The 13,830-nt window shown below is 36.7% G+C and overlaps 1 protein-coding gene across 2 annotated transcripts in view; it reads right to left on the bottom strand.

Moving 5' to 3' along the window:
• The window catches only part of Parg (Poly(ADP-ribose) glycohydrolase), a 36,546-nt gene extending 30,286 nt beyond the window's left edge, over window positions 1–6,260 (bottom strand). Inside the window, exons 1-3 of one of the 2 annotated variants that reach the window (XM_067103608.1) lie at window positions 5,862–6,260; window positions 625–715; window positions 96–400 (exon numbers count right to left, since the gene is read on the bottom strand). In XM_067103608.1, coding sequence (XP_066959709.1) covers window positions 96–400; window positions 625–697 — 378 coding nt within the window. In that variant the 5' untranslated portion in view covers window positions 698–715; window positions 5,862–6,260. Of the gene's footprint in view, window positions 1–95; window positions 401–624; window positions 716–4,844; window positions 5,535–5,861 lie in introns of those variants that run through there. The other variant, XM_067103607.1, reaches the window with a different exon arrangement.
• Between the last annotated feature and the right edge of the window lie 7,570 nt (window positions 6,261–13,830).

The following is a 13,830-nucleotide window of genomic DNA, read 5'->3' as shown; positions in this document are numbered from 1 at the left end:
TATGCCCACTACTTTGGATTACATAAAAATAAATTTTGAGAGAGATTTTGAAACAGTAAAATAAACTACAATAACTCATAATTTGATCATTTTACCTTGGACGGTGATAAATCAGACGACTCTTTATGTGACTCCCCTGATACTCCTGCTGACCCTCTGGAAACAGAGTTCAAATTTGGATCAGCTATGTGTTTGCGTTTCTTTTTAAGTTTACCAATGAGGTGTTTCTTTGAACCATGTTTCTGAGGGCTCTTTTCCTTTAAGGTAAAACTATCACCAAATGCTTCTTCTTCCCCTGAGAACATTGCACTAGATGTGGAGTTGGGATCAATGGAAAGTGTAGAAGAATGTCCCAAATTTGCTTCTTGCATATCAGCTTCAGTTTCCACAGCTTTTATGTCTGGAAAAATATTACTTAATAACTTCATCCACATATTGACAGGTTACTGAATGTACATACTGTACAGTATATTCTAAGAGAAAATATGTGAACAAATTATTCAGAATTCTTTGCACTAAGCAACTAATGCTTTATACTGCATCACTTTTCTTGATAAATGGAAAGTTTACCGATGTTACAATTGCATTCTTAAAAGAAAAAATGTCTTAAAACCTCAAACTTACCTTTCTTCACTGGTTTGAACATATCAGTAAGACTAGTCTGACGCAATTTCTTCCTGGGTGGTATCTCAGACATTACTTGCTACTACTCTACCTATGGACAAAATAGTAGACTTAGAAACAATGCCAAAAGACTGGAAGACTTATCCGCAGCTTTAAACACTTAGAAAAAATCCAACAGACTGAAAGATTTGTTTTTGGTTTCAAACACTCAAATTCTTAGAAAATTATTTGAAGCCTTCTAAACAATAAAATTCTTATCTACAAGTCTGGAAACAATTCTTAAAACCAAACATATAAAAATTGTAACTTATTCAAGACTCTGAAATTGTATGTAATGTCAAATCCCATGTATGAAAAACAATATAACAAAATACCATGCATTTAGTTTGTAAATGAATATTTGCCTAACTCATAATGTGACTTGTGAACTATGAATATGCTTAAAAAGTATTTTTACCTTATATAGTATAACAATATACAGTAATATGTTCAATAAGGTTGGGGCTGCAATGCTGCTTGGAAGGAGCCTTGATGACCAACCCCTTGGATTCTACCTCTGCTATTCTGTGGCACACAGAACCTCCTCTGGAGCATCATAGATAGGGGGAAAGCAGCTTTCTAGATCAGCTAGAGGTCAGGGAGATTTCTGATCTGTGATCAGACTTTACCTAATCCAAGATACCCAGTAAGTACAGAACATGGCACATTCAGTCAATGAGATTGGGTTTAATGAAGGCACCTTGGTCACTTCCAAAATATCACTGTTTTCACAAATGAGGCTAACAATTTTGGACAAGTGCCTCTCAAACTCAGCCTGCATGGCTTCTGAAAGAGAAAGACCCTCACGTTCCTAGCAGATTCCTAGCAACTCAAGAACAGTCCCCTTCCAGACGAGAGGAGGCTGACATACCAGCCTGAACTGGTTATGCCTTTGGGACTGTGGCTGGGATGCTCAGACAACAGATCTAGGCATAAAACCAACCCTGGAAGCCAGAACTGATTGCAAACTATCACAATCATTGTCCAACGACCTGGACAATTCCTTATGAACAGCTAAAACTGAACAAACAAAATGTCTAGGTGCTAGTAGAATTGCTACTGTATCATGTATATGCATAGAACAAGATGAAAAAGAACTCAGCTGATACTCAGTGTGGGTGCACGATCACGCATGCCATGGTCACAACACAACACTTATGAATACAGTGCTGTGCCATGAAAACCTGTTATCCATGATCCCTCATTCTTTATGATAAGGTTCTAAAAAATGTGAACATGTGGAATCTATGGGCAATGCTGACTCTCTGCATTACACCAAAGAAGCATAAGCAGCAAAGGGTGAGTCCAGGGCAGTCCTCCACTCCTAAGGAAAACTTAAAGAAATGGGGTTGAAGCACATTTGTAAACTTTTCAATAAACTAGACCCAAAATAGTCTTGTGTGGGTGAGCATACACTATTGTCTACCTTTGGAGAAATTCACACTTATTCAGACTTCTTGGAAGGAGGAGGAGGAGGAAGCCTGATTAAATTTTTTCACCTTACTCCAATCCCAAGTCTCATGCTTCTCTCTTGCAATGTCGGAAATCAAGGCCAAGGCAGATTAAAAACAAAATTCAGGAACCAGAAACAGAGCAACCACAGAGGTTTCTCTTACAGAAAGTACCATAGCAATGCACAGTTCAACAGCACTAAATTCTTGAGCAGAGCACCAGGTACATGAAGAACAGCAGACATCTTAGTTGAAGTAAAGCGGTCCAAGAACAAGTGCAAAGGGTCAATAGAATACTCAAAGCAGGATACACTGTCTTAAGGGACTTATGAGTCATACCCAGAACAGCTAGCATTGCATCAGTAATCATGGACAGACCACAAGCATGTGCAGAAGGTATTGTGGCTGCAATGAACTGATGAGTGCTGGGACACTTCCACACAGGTACCCCTTATAAGACCAGGATGCCAGGGAAGAGTGAGCAGAAAGAGCAATGAAAACACTGGGGCCATCAGGCATAAAAGAATTAGAATGATTTGACAGCATTAAAAAAAATCTTCAATAAAGTCAGTAAAGGTCAAGCATGATGTCTGCACAGGACAGTGGAAAAGAAAAACTGCAGGGTTACTGACAGATGAATGGGTAGTGCCCTGCCACTCCCCTGTCTACCACCGCAATGCTTCATCAACCATTCTAGCTCACGCCTGGGATATCCTATATAAACAGCTAAAGGTTGTATTCTTGGAGGAAAAGTTAACTGTTCATTCCAAAACAAGTAAAATAGTTTTTCTGCTGGCTTCTGATGACAGTGATATTAATTTCCATCAGAAATGCTCAGTTGACCCGTTACAACTGGCCAATATCTGCTGAAAATACAGAGGAAACACTAGTACAGTAAGAGCTTATAGGCTACCTTCAGGGCAGGTTAAGTGAGTGTGGGGGTTTCCCAAGGAGGGCCCAACTATAATTAGATATGGGGTATACCTACAATATCCAGCAGTAATACATATCAACTTTACCTGCTTAGCATAAAAAACAATACCTAGAATATCCAGTAGTAATATATATTAAATTCACCTGCTTAGCATAAAAAACATTTCATAAATTTTTTAAATTTTACAGTTGAATAGTAAATAAGCTCTCCTTTTTGTTCCAGTTTGCACCTCTCACTTTAGAATTCAACATTACCTCAGATATACCAAAATCCTAGGCTTAGGCTACTTCTCCACCAAAAAGGGAAGCTGGTAATACTAGGTATATATATAACTCCTCACAAAATACATAAACCATTTTTTTTCAGAATCCTTATCTTGTGAATGATGTATTTCTAGTTATTTTTATTGGTGCAAATCACCTTTTACCAATTTCTGAAGCTGCTCATATAACAATTTTGAGGAACCCCAGTGGGGTACAAAGGTTTATAAAGGGGAGGGTGGAGCCAACTCATTTCCTTGTTTTCTCTGTTGGGAAACCACTCCCACCTCCAATCCTCCTGGTCCAACCTTGGAAACTGTCTGGCTCTCTTTTTTGATAAAAAAATAAAAAAAAAAATTGAGAGAAATGCAATAAACAGCAACTGTTTAAATAGGTAAACCACAAGTTAAGTTGACAGAAAAATACATGTTTCATGTCCTTAATAAGTACCAAACAAAAAGCACAATATAATGGAGAAATATGTCAAAGGGCCAATTGCGCTACAAAGATGTATCCTAATCTTATTTTAACTAACCTAACCTAGTACATCAGGTAATTACCTGGCAGGGACCCCTCTCTCAAAACCTACTTTTACTGAAAGCCCCACAGTCATTGGGTACAGTAAATGTAAAGAGACAACTGCACAAAGGTATTGTTTATTTAAATAATTTCTTGACTCTACAATATAGAAAAGGATATATATAATATAGCAAAGGTGAAATAATTTCATAAACCTACCGACATAACAAATAATTTACTATCTTTTTCTTTTCTTTATATGTTCATCCCTGAGGGGCTGGGACTAAACAGGGTTAAAGTTCCACAAGTTGCCTTGTTAATTAACAGCTCCATGTAAAATAAAAAATACGCATGATGGCAAATTTTCCATTAGCTCGGTAAACTTCTCAAATTATCTCACCTGTTACTGCATAATATACATAATTTCCTGCATTGTTCGGTCAAAAATTATATTAATATACGATATCCTTGTGGAGCCGTCTCCTTAACATTTACCGAGATATGGGATGTGCAACCTTTGTAGACATTACCTTCCTAACCTCACTTGGTGTGCCGTGCACTGACCTGGCCAGGGGGCTTCACCCCTCTGGACCCCCGACATAAAACTAACCATCGGGGACCTGGAATAAGCTTCCGTTTGGAGGTGTGCTAGCGCCTGATCCCGTTGTTCTGCAAACTACCCACTGTCCATAGCCTAACTTAACCTCACCTAGGCATAGCATGCCTAAAAATGAAATAGAGCAATAAATCTCGAGCTAACCATGCACACCAGACCCTAAATGGCCAGGGAGGACCCGTTTTCCCAACAGCATCGCAAACAGCATGGTGTTCCCTAGGGTACTCTTTGACCTTAAAGCTGGGAGGTAGCCTGTGTTACTCCTTGTCTTAATAAAATGGCGGGATTTTCATTCTGTTTCTTACAGTACGTAAATATCAGTGGAAGTAGTTACGACACTTCCTGGAGGATAATACAAGCTACAATTGATGTGGAATATAAAATCGGACACTTTAACATACCTGGTAGCAAAGTTTGTCATGTATTTGTTATTGTTCTTAACTGCGAAGTCGTCGCACATATTCCGCAAGCAGTAAATCAGCAAACACATACGAGTGCTACGATTTCGTGTTTAAGAATTACCTCTTACACAAAAAGAACGTGCTTCAAAAGTAACACTTCCTATAATTAAATCCTCGAGAGATTAATAATAACTGTCTTGAAATATCTAACGTTAACATTTTGCTCTTCCTATCGCCTTGGATTTCTTTTTTAATATTAACTGAACAATCAATTGGAAAAACCAACTCCTCCCTCGATCAATGTTGGACTACCAGCCCAACCTGTAATCTACGCTATCAGTAACAATGAACTAAACTGTTATCAGTGACTGTTTTATAATAAGTTAAAATGTTTATGAAGAATCTTATCTTCAGATTTCAAGGAAAACTGTTAGCTTCGACTTTGTATGTCGGGCTAAGTGCCTGATTAACTTTGTCTGTTTAAGTGACCATGGATTTTAAAACGACGTTCCAAGTTATTACAAACTAACTGAGCATTTCTACTTTTATCAAAACAATGATGAAATCTGAAAATACGAACGCAAAGTGTATGCCTCTTTCAACTGCCAAGGGCTAAACACAACAAAAGGCTAAAAATAAAACAAAATAATACTAATGAAATTAGCAACACGTCTTGATGCTGAGTTGAGGAAAGCTAACACTGCCTGAAAATACTTATATAAAGTATGTGCATGCACACACACACACACACACACACACACACACACACACATATATATATATATATATATATATATATATATATATATATATATATATATATATATATATATATATGTGTGTGTGTGTGTGTGTGTGTGTGTGTATGTGTGTGTGTGTATGTATATATATACACTATGTATACAATGGAGGGAAGTAGTGCTATTAATGTGCCTTCCTTATCAACAAAATACACTATAAGAAGGTAACTCATATATTTCACACTACAAATCAGTATGTTTGATTTATACTACTTACATTTTGGATTAACTCTAAGAGCTGAATAATCTAAGACTGAAAAAGCTCTTGTCTGGATGAAGGGTTAATTACTGCACTCTGCGGACACAAACTGTTGCCAGAATGATTCACTCTCTTTAGTATGTGGGAACTGAATCACTACGACACAGTGCCAATGCACACCGAAACGAGATCCTATGAAGAGTAAGGCAGCACAACACTGAACGGTCTTTATACTTAGCAGTGTTGCACAATGTGATAAATACCTGAAAAACGTCTCATCGGTTTGCTTTGAATAAAATACGGAGTATTTTGATCAAAACAAAATATGATTTATTGGACTAATAGATGAATTAAAATTCAATTTAACAAGTTTATGATTGCAGAGTGCCTGCTGGAAGGAAATTGCACCATCTTGCCAAATTCTCTCGCCTCATTTATTAACACCACGTTATACGCTGAAAATAGTGATTACTTTACGTTCTCACAATGTAAACAAAAGATTTAAAAGAACTTTAAGAGCGGATGAAACATCTTTGCTGGTTTTTTTATACATACAGTATCGCGATTGAAAAAAAAAATATATAGATATTTCACAAAGCGTTATATGTTTAAAATGGAGCTGGATCATTTTTATCACAACTTATCGGGGATTCTGTAGGTGATTGGCCTGTAATTATCTGAATTTTGTACTCCAATATGCACACGATCACCTATGATATAGTTGAATATTTTGTGCCGCATTTATATTATTTTAAGGTTTGTCATGACAAACAGTTACTGGATTCAGTCACATTTCATGCAAATTTCTGCAGCTTTGAGTCCTGGATCGACTATCAAATAAAAGTTTGAGTAGTATTCGTTGTTAAAATTCTTTTGTTGTCACAGCGAAAGCTTTTCGTGTGAAAACTACAAAGTTACCAACATACGAAAACAGATTCGTGTAATAGAATTAAGTTATTGCCGGAACTCTCAGGAAAAGCTGCTCATTTATCTTTTCAAGCAATATTCCGTGTATCGCAATATTCAACTTGTTACTAAAAATTTCAGTGTATTTAATTTGTTACTATATTTCTTAAATCAAATCAGTTTGGATATAAAGCATTACTATGTAAGCTTGCTTTTGAGGCTTCACTGTAAACTAAAGCCGCTCAAGCCAGACCCCTTAATACTAGTTACAATTTCTTCCTAAGAATCTTAATGAAGGTACCTGACCGTAAAACCTGGCACACCTCTTTTATATTTTCATTAGGTCTTGAATTGGTAGCCAAGTATTAATTTCTGAGGTGAGGTTGCTAACCAAATACCCTGGCAGACGGTAGTGCTGTCACTGCACCTCATGCGGTGTACTGTAGGCACTATGTAAGGTTCTTAGCAGCGTGTCTTCGGCCCCTAGCTTGCAACCCCTGTCTTTCCTTTTACTGTACCCTCTTTCATATTCTCTTTCTTCCATCTTACTTTCCACCCTATCCTAAAAATTGATTCATAGTGCAACTGTGAGGTTTTCCTCCTGTTACACCTTTCAAATCTTTTACTGCCAAGTTCCGTTTCAGCACTGAATGACCTCACAGGTCCCAGCGCTTGGCCATTGGCCTAAATTCTATATTCAATTAACCAAAAACTTTCTAATTGCAACATACTGTACTAATTAGTAACTCATGTTTTGTATATATAGGATTAAATTTACAAGCATTTCAGTCTTGCTATATTCCAACATGACATCATTATGATCACTTCTGGGAATTGATGTATTTTCAGGGTAAGAGCATTATGTAAAATATCTACAGATATGTAAACTATTACTTCTTCATTACATCCATATTACACAGAAAAATGCCCCCCACCTCTGCTAGTTGAAGATGATAATACAATTATCAATTTCAACCGAAGGACGGATGGCACGCTCGACTGAAAAGAAAGGAAAATAAAATCAGGAAATGAGGACGAGTGATGAGGTGGCGTGAAACATGACAGTTAAGAAATGCGAGGAAAAAACAACTAAATTTGACCCAGTTTTTCTTCTTCATGACTACAATAACATAAGGAAGAGGATCCCAGTCAACACTGATATAAGCAGCAGCATCTCGGTGTGACATGAAAACATTAGGAAATGTGAATGCAATCATTTAGAAATTGGTGTAAACCAGTTATCTCATGATTACTTTCATTCCCGCCCATAGGGAAGTAGTGCCGCCACACAGGCATTACTTAAGGTTCTTTGCAGGGTCACTTCGGTCCCTAGCTGCAAGCCCTGTCATTCCTTCTACTGTACCTCCGTTCATATTCTCTTTCTTCCATCTTACTTTCCACCCTCTCCCAACAGTTGGTCCATACTGCAACTTTAAAACCTTTTTACTGTCAATTTTCTTTTCAACACTGAATGACCTCACAGGTCCCAGAGCTTTGACTTTGGCCTAAATTTTATATTCCATTCCATTCCTACTTTCGTTCCGCTGCCAAACGTTGGCATGCACTTTGCTAATCTGTTTTCTCGACTCAAAATCTTCCTTCTTTAAGAAACCTAACCTATCGCTTGCTTTGGGCCAAAGCCCAAGCTTCTCCCTTCTGCCTTGCTATCAAGGTTCCTTCAGGCCTGGGCTAGAAAATGGTACTGGGTTGCTCGTCCCATTGACCTCTGCATATAACAGGGAACATACTTTGGAGGGTTGTTAAACAAAAAAAAGGGATTATAACTCATATGAATATAAGACAGGAGGAGATTTACTACGAAGTACCATAACAGCCGAGATACGAAAAAGGTATTTGAACCTCGCGTCAGTAGACAAAAATTGACTCTTCACGGGGAATACAGCAAGCAAGAATGAAGTGATTTAAATGAATGAAAGTTATTTTCTTTGAAAATGACATGGAAGCGGATAATCTCAAGAATAAGATGTAAAAGGAGACAGAAAAGCATAGTAAAGGAAAGAGAGGGAAGTGACATGACTGACAAGGTTTTGACTTACTCATAATGACTCCAGCGGCTCTCAGACCTTACGGAGCTCTCAGACCTTACTGTGACCCACTTACTTACTGCCCACCTCTTTTATCCAGGCTTGGAGACCGACATAAGTATGTAACGCCCGTAAAGATGCTCTGGTTATTAATGAAAACAGAATGTAGAAAGGTGAAAAAACTATCAACGTAAAACTTATGATCTACCGGATTCTCTACTATACATGAACTTGACAACACATAAAACAAGTAACTTACTGTAATGCTGATAAGAATCATCCGTCAAAAATTGCGTCTACATAAGCCATCGGAACTGCACCTGTGATACCTCGTTTGCTCACACATTTCATTACTTTACCATTGAAACTGCGAGAGGTTTTTGTATTAATGTCACTCTGCCCATAAGGTGCCTCAAAACCTACCCATGGATTACAAGGAAATTTTCCCCCGTAGGAGAGTATTGCCGTTAGTGCACCGCACGCAGTGCTTAAGGTTCTTTGCAGTGTCCCTTCGGCCCCTGGCTGCAACCCCTTTCATTCCTTTTACTCCACCTCCGTTCATATTCTCTCTCTTCCATCTTACTTTCCACCCTCTCCTAACAATTATCTCATGGTGCAACTTCGAGGTTTTCCTCCTGTTACACCTTTCAAATCTTTTTACTATCAATTTCCATTTCAGCGCTGAATGACCTTATAAGTACCAGCGATTGGCTTTTTGGTCAAAATTCTATGTTCCATTCCATACGATAGAATTTTCGGGATGGATCAATGAATTTGATTTCGAGAGAGATACAGATACTGCTTCAGGATTTTCTTTTCAGTGTCGAATGTAAGTGAAATTTCGTCAAGGGCCATGGGACACGCTGATTGGATTTTGAGAAGGAGCTGGATTCTGGTGGGGATCAATAATGTTTTCTTGGCACTGGAGGGAGCAGGAGCTGGCTGGAAGTTTCTTTTTTTTTTTTTTTTGAGATAAAAGTCCACGCTTTACTGTAACATCTTCGTCGGTGAGTTTATTTTAGAGAAATAAAATGACTCACCCTTACTTGATGGGCAAACGCTGTAGCAAGGTCTAGAGTCTAGATACTCTAGACTTTGCGCTGTAGCATGTCTGAGGAAGGAACTCGAATGAAAAAGTACTTATAGTAATGACCAGCTGAAAAATACCATCCCGATTTTTTTCTCTTCTGCATTTCATCCTGCATGAATAGATATAATAGCTTTCCAAAGTTACGGACAATTTTACCGTGAAAGCTATAATGTAATATTCTTTCACTCCACTTGCTTTCCGACCTTACTGGGACTCAAAACTCCACACTTTTTTTTAATAGGGTCGTTATACTCTTCCACAAAACAGGGGAAACAGACGGGCTGGCAGATATATATATATATATATATATATATATATATATATATATATATATATATATATATATATATATATATATATATATAATATTGTCGGAAGAAAAGAAATGAAATTATGTACAAAAGCATCAATGATTCCCTCTTCTTCTAGCGAAATACCTTAACACGCTAAAGCATAAAAGCAATCGAGAAACATGCATGAGGCAGAGACATCCATATTCTAGAAGAAAATGGGAAGAAGAGCGAATCAGACCGGTTAATAGTCGAGTTAACTGTTTCCAAGAAGTCTCTTTGGGAATTCAACGAGACTCATAACGCAAGTGGGTTCTCCCGGGACATCAAGACTTGTTACGACATAACCCACTTGAAATGCACTGAAGCTGTTGTTAACTGCATGTTTTTCATTTTTTAACTCTGTTAACATTTTTTAACTCTGTTAACTGCATATTTTTCATTTTTAACTTTTGTTAACTGCATATTTTTCATTTTTTTTGTTAACTGCATATTTTTCATTGTGTTAACTGCATAACTGCATGGTTAACTGCATATTTTTCATTTTTAACTCTTTGTTAACTGCATATTTTTCATTTTTAACTCTGTTAACTGCATATTTTTCATTTTTAACTTTTGTTAACTGCATATTTTTCATTTTTAACTCTTTGTTAACTGCATATTTTTCATTTTTAACTCTTTGTTAACTGCATATTTTTCATTTTTAACTCTCTGTTAACTGCATATTTTTCATTGTTAACTTTTTGTTAACTGCATATTTTTCATTTTTAACTCCTTGTTAACTGCATATTTTTCATTTTTAACTCTTTGTTAACTGCATATTTTTCGTTTTTAACTCTTTGTTAACTGCATATTTTTCATTTTTAACTCTTTGTTAACTGCATATTTTTCATTTTTAACTCTGTTAACTGCATATTTTTCATTTTTAACTCTTTGTTAACTGCATATTTTTCATTTTTAATTCTTTGTTAACTGCATATTTTTCATTTTTAACTCTATCTTAACACAATTAAAAGGTGTGACTGGCGAAAGCAATCATCAAAATTCACGCAGTACCTTGTATCTAACCCATGAAACACTCGTTCTCTCTCCAGTTGTATTCAGTTCAAAATCAGTAAACAAGATAACCTTCAAAACAGCGCACAGCTTCCAAACTCCCCCGCCCGCACCCCAAGAAAAAAATATATAATTGTTTCTAATCTATTCTCGTTGTCTATTACGGCCCATCCCGCCACTTAATTTTGCTAAATACATCAACGCTATTGTGAAAAGTAAGGAAAGATTTAATTAGGAAGTTTCTGGTCTCGTATTTTATGGGAATAGGATTTTGCGGCCACTATTTTTTTTTTTTTTTTTATAAAAATGAAAGGTAAATTTTATGTTCCTTTGCCTCTGCTTGTTACACACTGAACTTGAAAAATGCTACTTTGCGGTCTCTCGGTCCAGAGAGACCGTCTCGGACCTCACTGAGACCTCTAACCGCTTGCAACAGACCGTTACAGTATGCAGCAAGTTCTGCTAATTATCTGTTACAAGAATAAAGCGTTAGTGACATGTATGGGCGGATTCCTCTTCTCAAGCCGCCGGATAGCGAAGATAACTCCTTAAGCCTTGACAGGATTTTCTCACTCAATGAGCCTTGAGCGTGTGATAAAAACTAATTGAAGGTCTCTTTCACTGCAATATTGCCATAATACTACCTGAGTTACCAGGCCACAGTACTCGTACCCCAAATGACATAACACTTTTAAAGTATTTCATAAATTATGACTAATTAAGCATACAACAGTATTACAATTGGCAAGACCAAATATTTTCTTGCGCCGTTAACCACTAGTGTCACACCATTCTCTCTCTCTCTCTCTGTGAAAATCCTCTAAGAGGGGTTATTGATCCTCAGGGTGAAAATCCAAAATTTGAAAAGAAACGGGAGGGACGAGATTAAGCTCCACTTTTTTCTTTTATTTTCTGGCCTAGACTAGACAAGTGCATCGGGTTGCCGGTCCCACTGGCCTCTGTAAAAAAAAAAAAAAAAAAAAAGGGAACTATGAATTTTACTTTCATTCACATGCTGTTAAAAGTGGAAAAACCCAGCCATCAATTTCGAGGGAGCAAGGGCTTGGCTTGACGTCGATGAATTTGAAATACTATTGCCTCGGGCTATGTTAACAAGGGGAAGTCGGCAATGCCTTGATCATGGGTTACGCAGGCACCACTCATCATCTGTAATTGCATGTCACGCGGACTAAGTAATCATTTCTCTCACTCTCTCTCTCTCTCCTCTCTCTCTCTCTCTCTCTCTCTCTCTCTCTCTCTCTCCTCTTTTTCTAAACAAAAATACATACACATCTCAAAAATTCAACATATAATAATATACGCGTACTTTGAAAACACAATGTACACACCCAGATGTGTATATATATACAGTATATATATATAATATATATATATATATATATATATATATATATATATATATATATATATATATATATATATATATATATATATATATATAACGTATGTAAACAATTAATCCCCCTACAGAAAAGACCTCTTTAAACCTGGATCCACTTAGACAATTATAGCTTCAAATCTATGTCACAATATAAAAGAAACAGTGGAGATATAAGACATAATATTTTAAGGAATAAAAACATTACCAGATTTATCCTTTTTGTATATTATTTCACCAATTTTCTCTTACATCTGTCCACAAAGTTAATATTTGGGCATAAGTACTTTACATTATTTAACGATACGACGAATTCACGTTCTAAAATTCAGAACGTGAGAAAATATACGCATTTATTCCTTGTGTGGCCAAGTGTTAAGAAAAAAAAAAATTCCGGAAGCGATATATGCATGTTTGTTGACTCGTCCAGTTCCTCGTTGGACTGGGCGGTATAGTTCTCGGATAGCACTTTGCTGGGCCCGCGTTCGAGTCTCCGGCCGGCTAATGAAGAATTGGAGGAATTTATTTCTGGTGACAGAAATTACTCATTATAACATGGTTCCGGATTCCACAATAAGCTGTAGGTCCCGTTGCTAGGTAACCAATTGGTTCTTAGCCACGTAAAATAAGTCAAATCCTTCCAGGCCAGCCCTAAGAGAGCTGTTAATCAGCTCAGTGGTCTGGTTAAACTAAGGTATACTTACTTTTTTGTTGACTTGTCCTTATTCATCCGAAGTATGTTTGGCATTCTTTACAAGTTAATGATTTTTTATGCCTTTTCTGTATCAAATGTTTACGCAGTTTGATTAATAATAATAATTATAATCATGATTCTAAGCATCATCATCATCATCGTCAACACATATTAATATTCTGATGTAAGTTTTTTCCCAATCGTCTAAGACATAAACACTGTAGTATTTAAAAATAACATGGTGGCCAGTTTTGAACCCGAGTGCCATTCACACAGGGGTTATGGATATTTTTTTGCATAAATATATACCACACGGCTAAAAACTATTATTATGATTATATCATCATCATATAAAATATGCAAACATTCATGGATATATGTCCATATGGGAATACAAGGAAATTAGAGATGATAATTAATATAAGAGATAAGTAAAATTAATCAGGAAGAGATGGAGAAAACTATGCAGCCATCGCCTAGGCAATTTTGTCCATTTTTAATAAGAAA

The sequence above is a fragment of the Macrobrachium rosenbergii genome, chromosome 5 (assembly GCF_040412425.1).
Source record: "Macrobrachium rosenbergii isolate ZJJX-2024 chromosome 5, ASM4041242v1, whole genome shotgun sequence".
Taxonomy (NCBI): domain Eukaryota; kingdom Metazoa; phylum Arthropoda; class Malacostraca; order Decapoda; family Palaemonidae; genus Macrobrachium; species Macrobrachium rosenbergii.
Note: the sequence above shows the minus strand (reverse complement) of the source record. Positions and strands in the feature narration are given on the sequence as shown.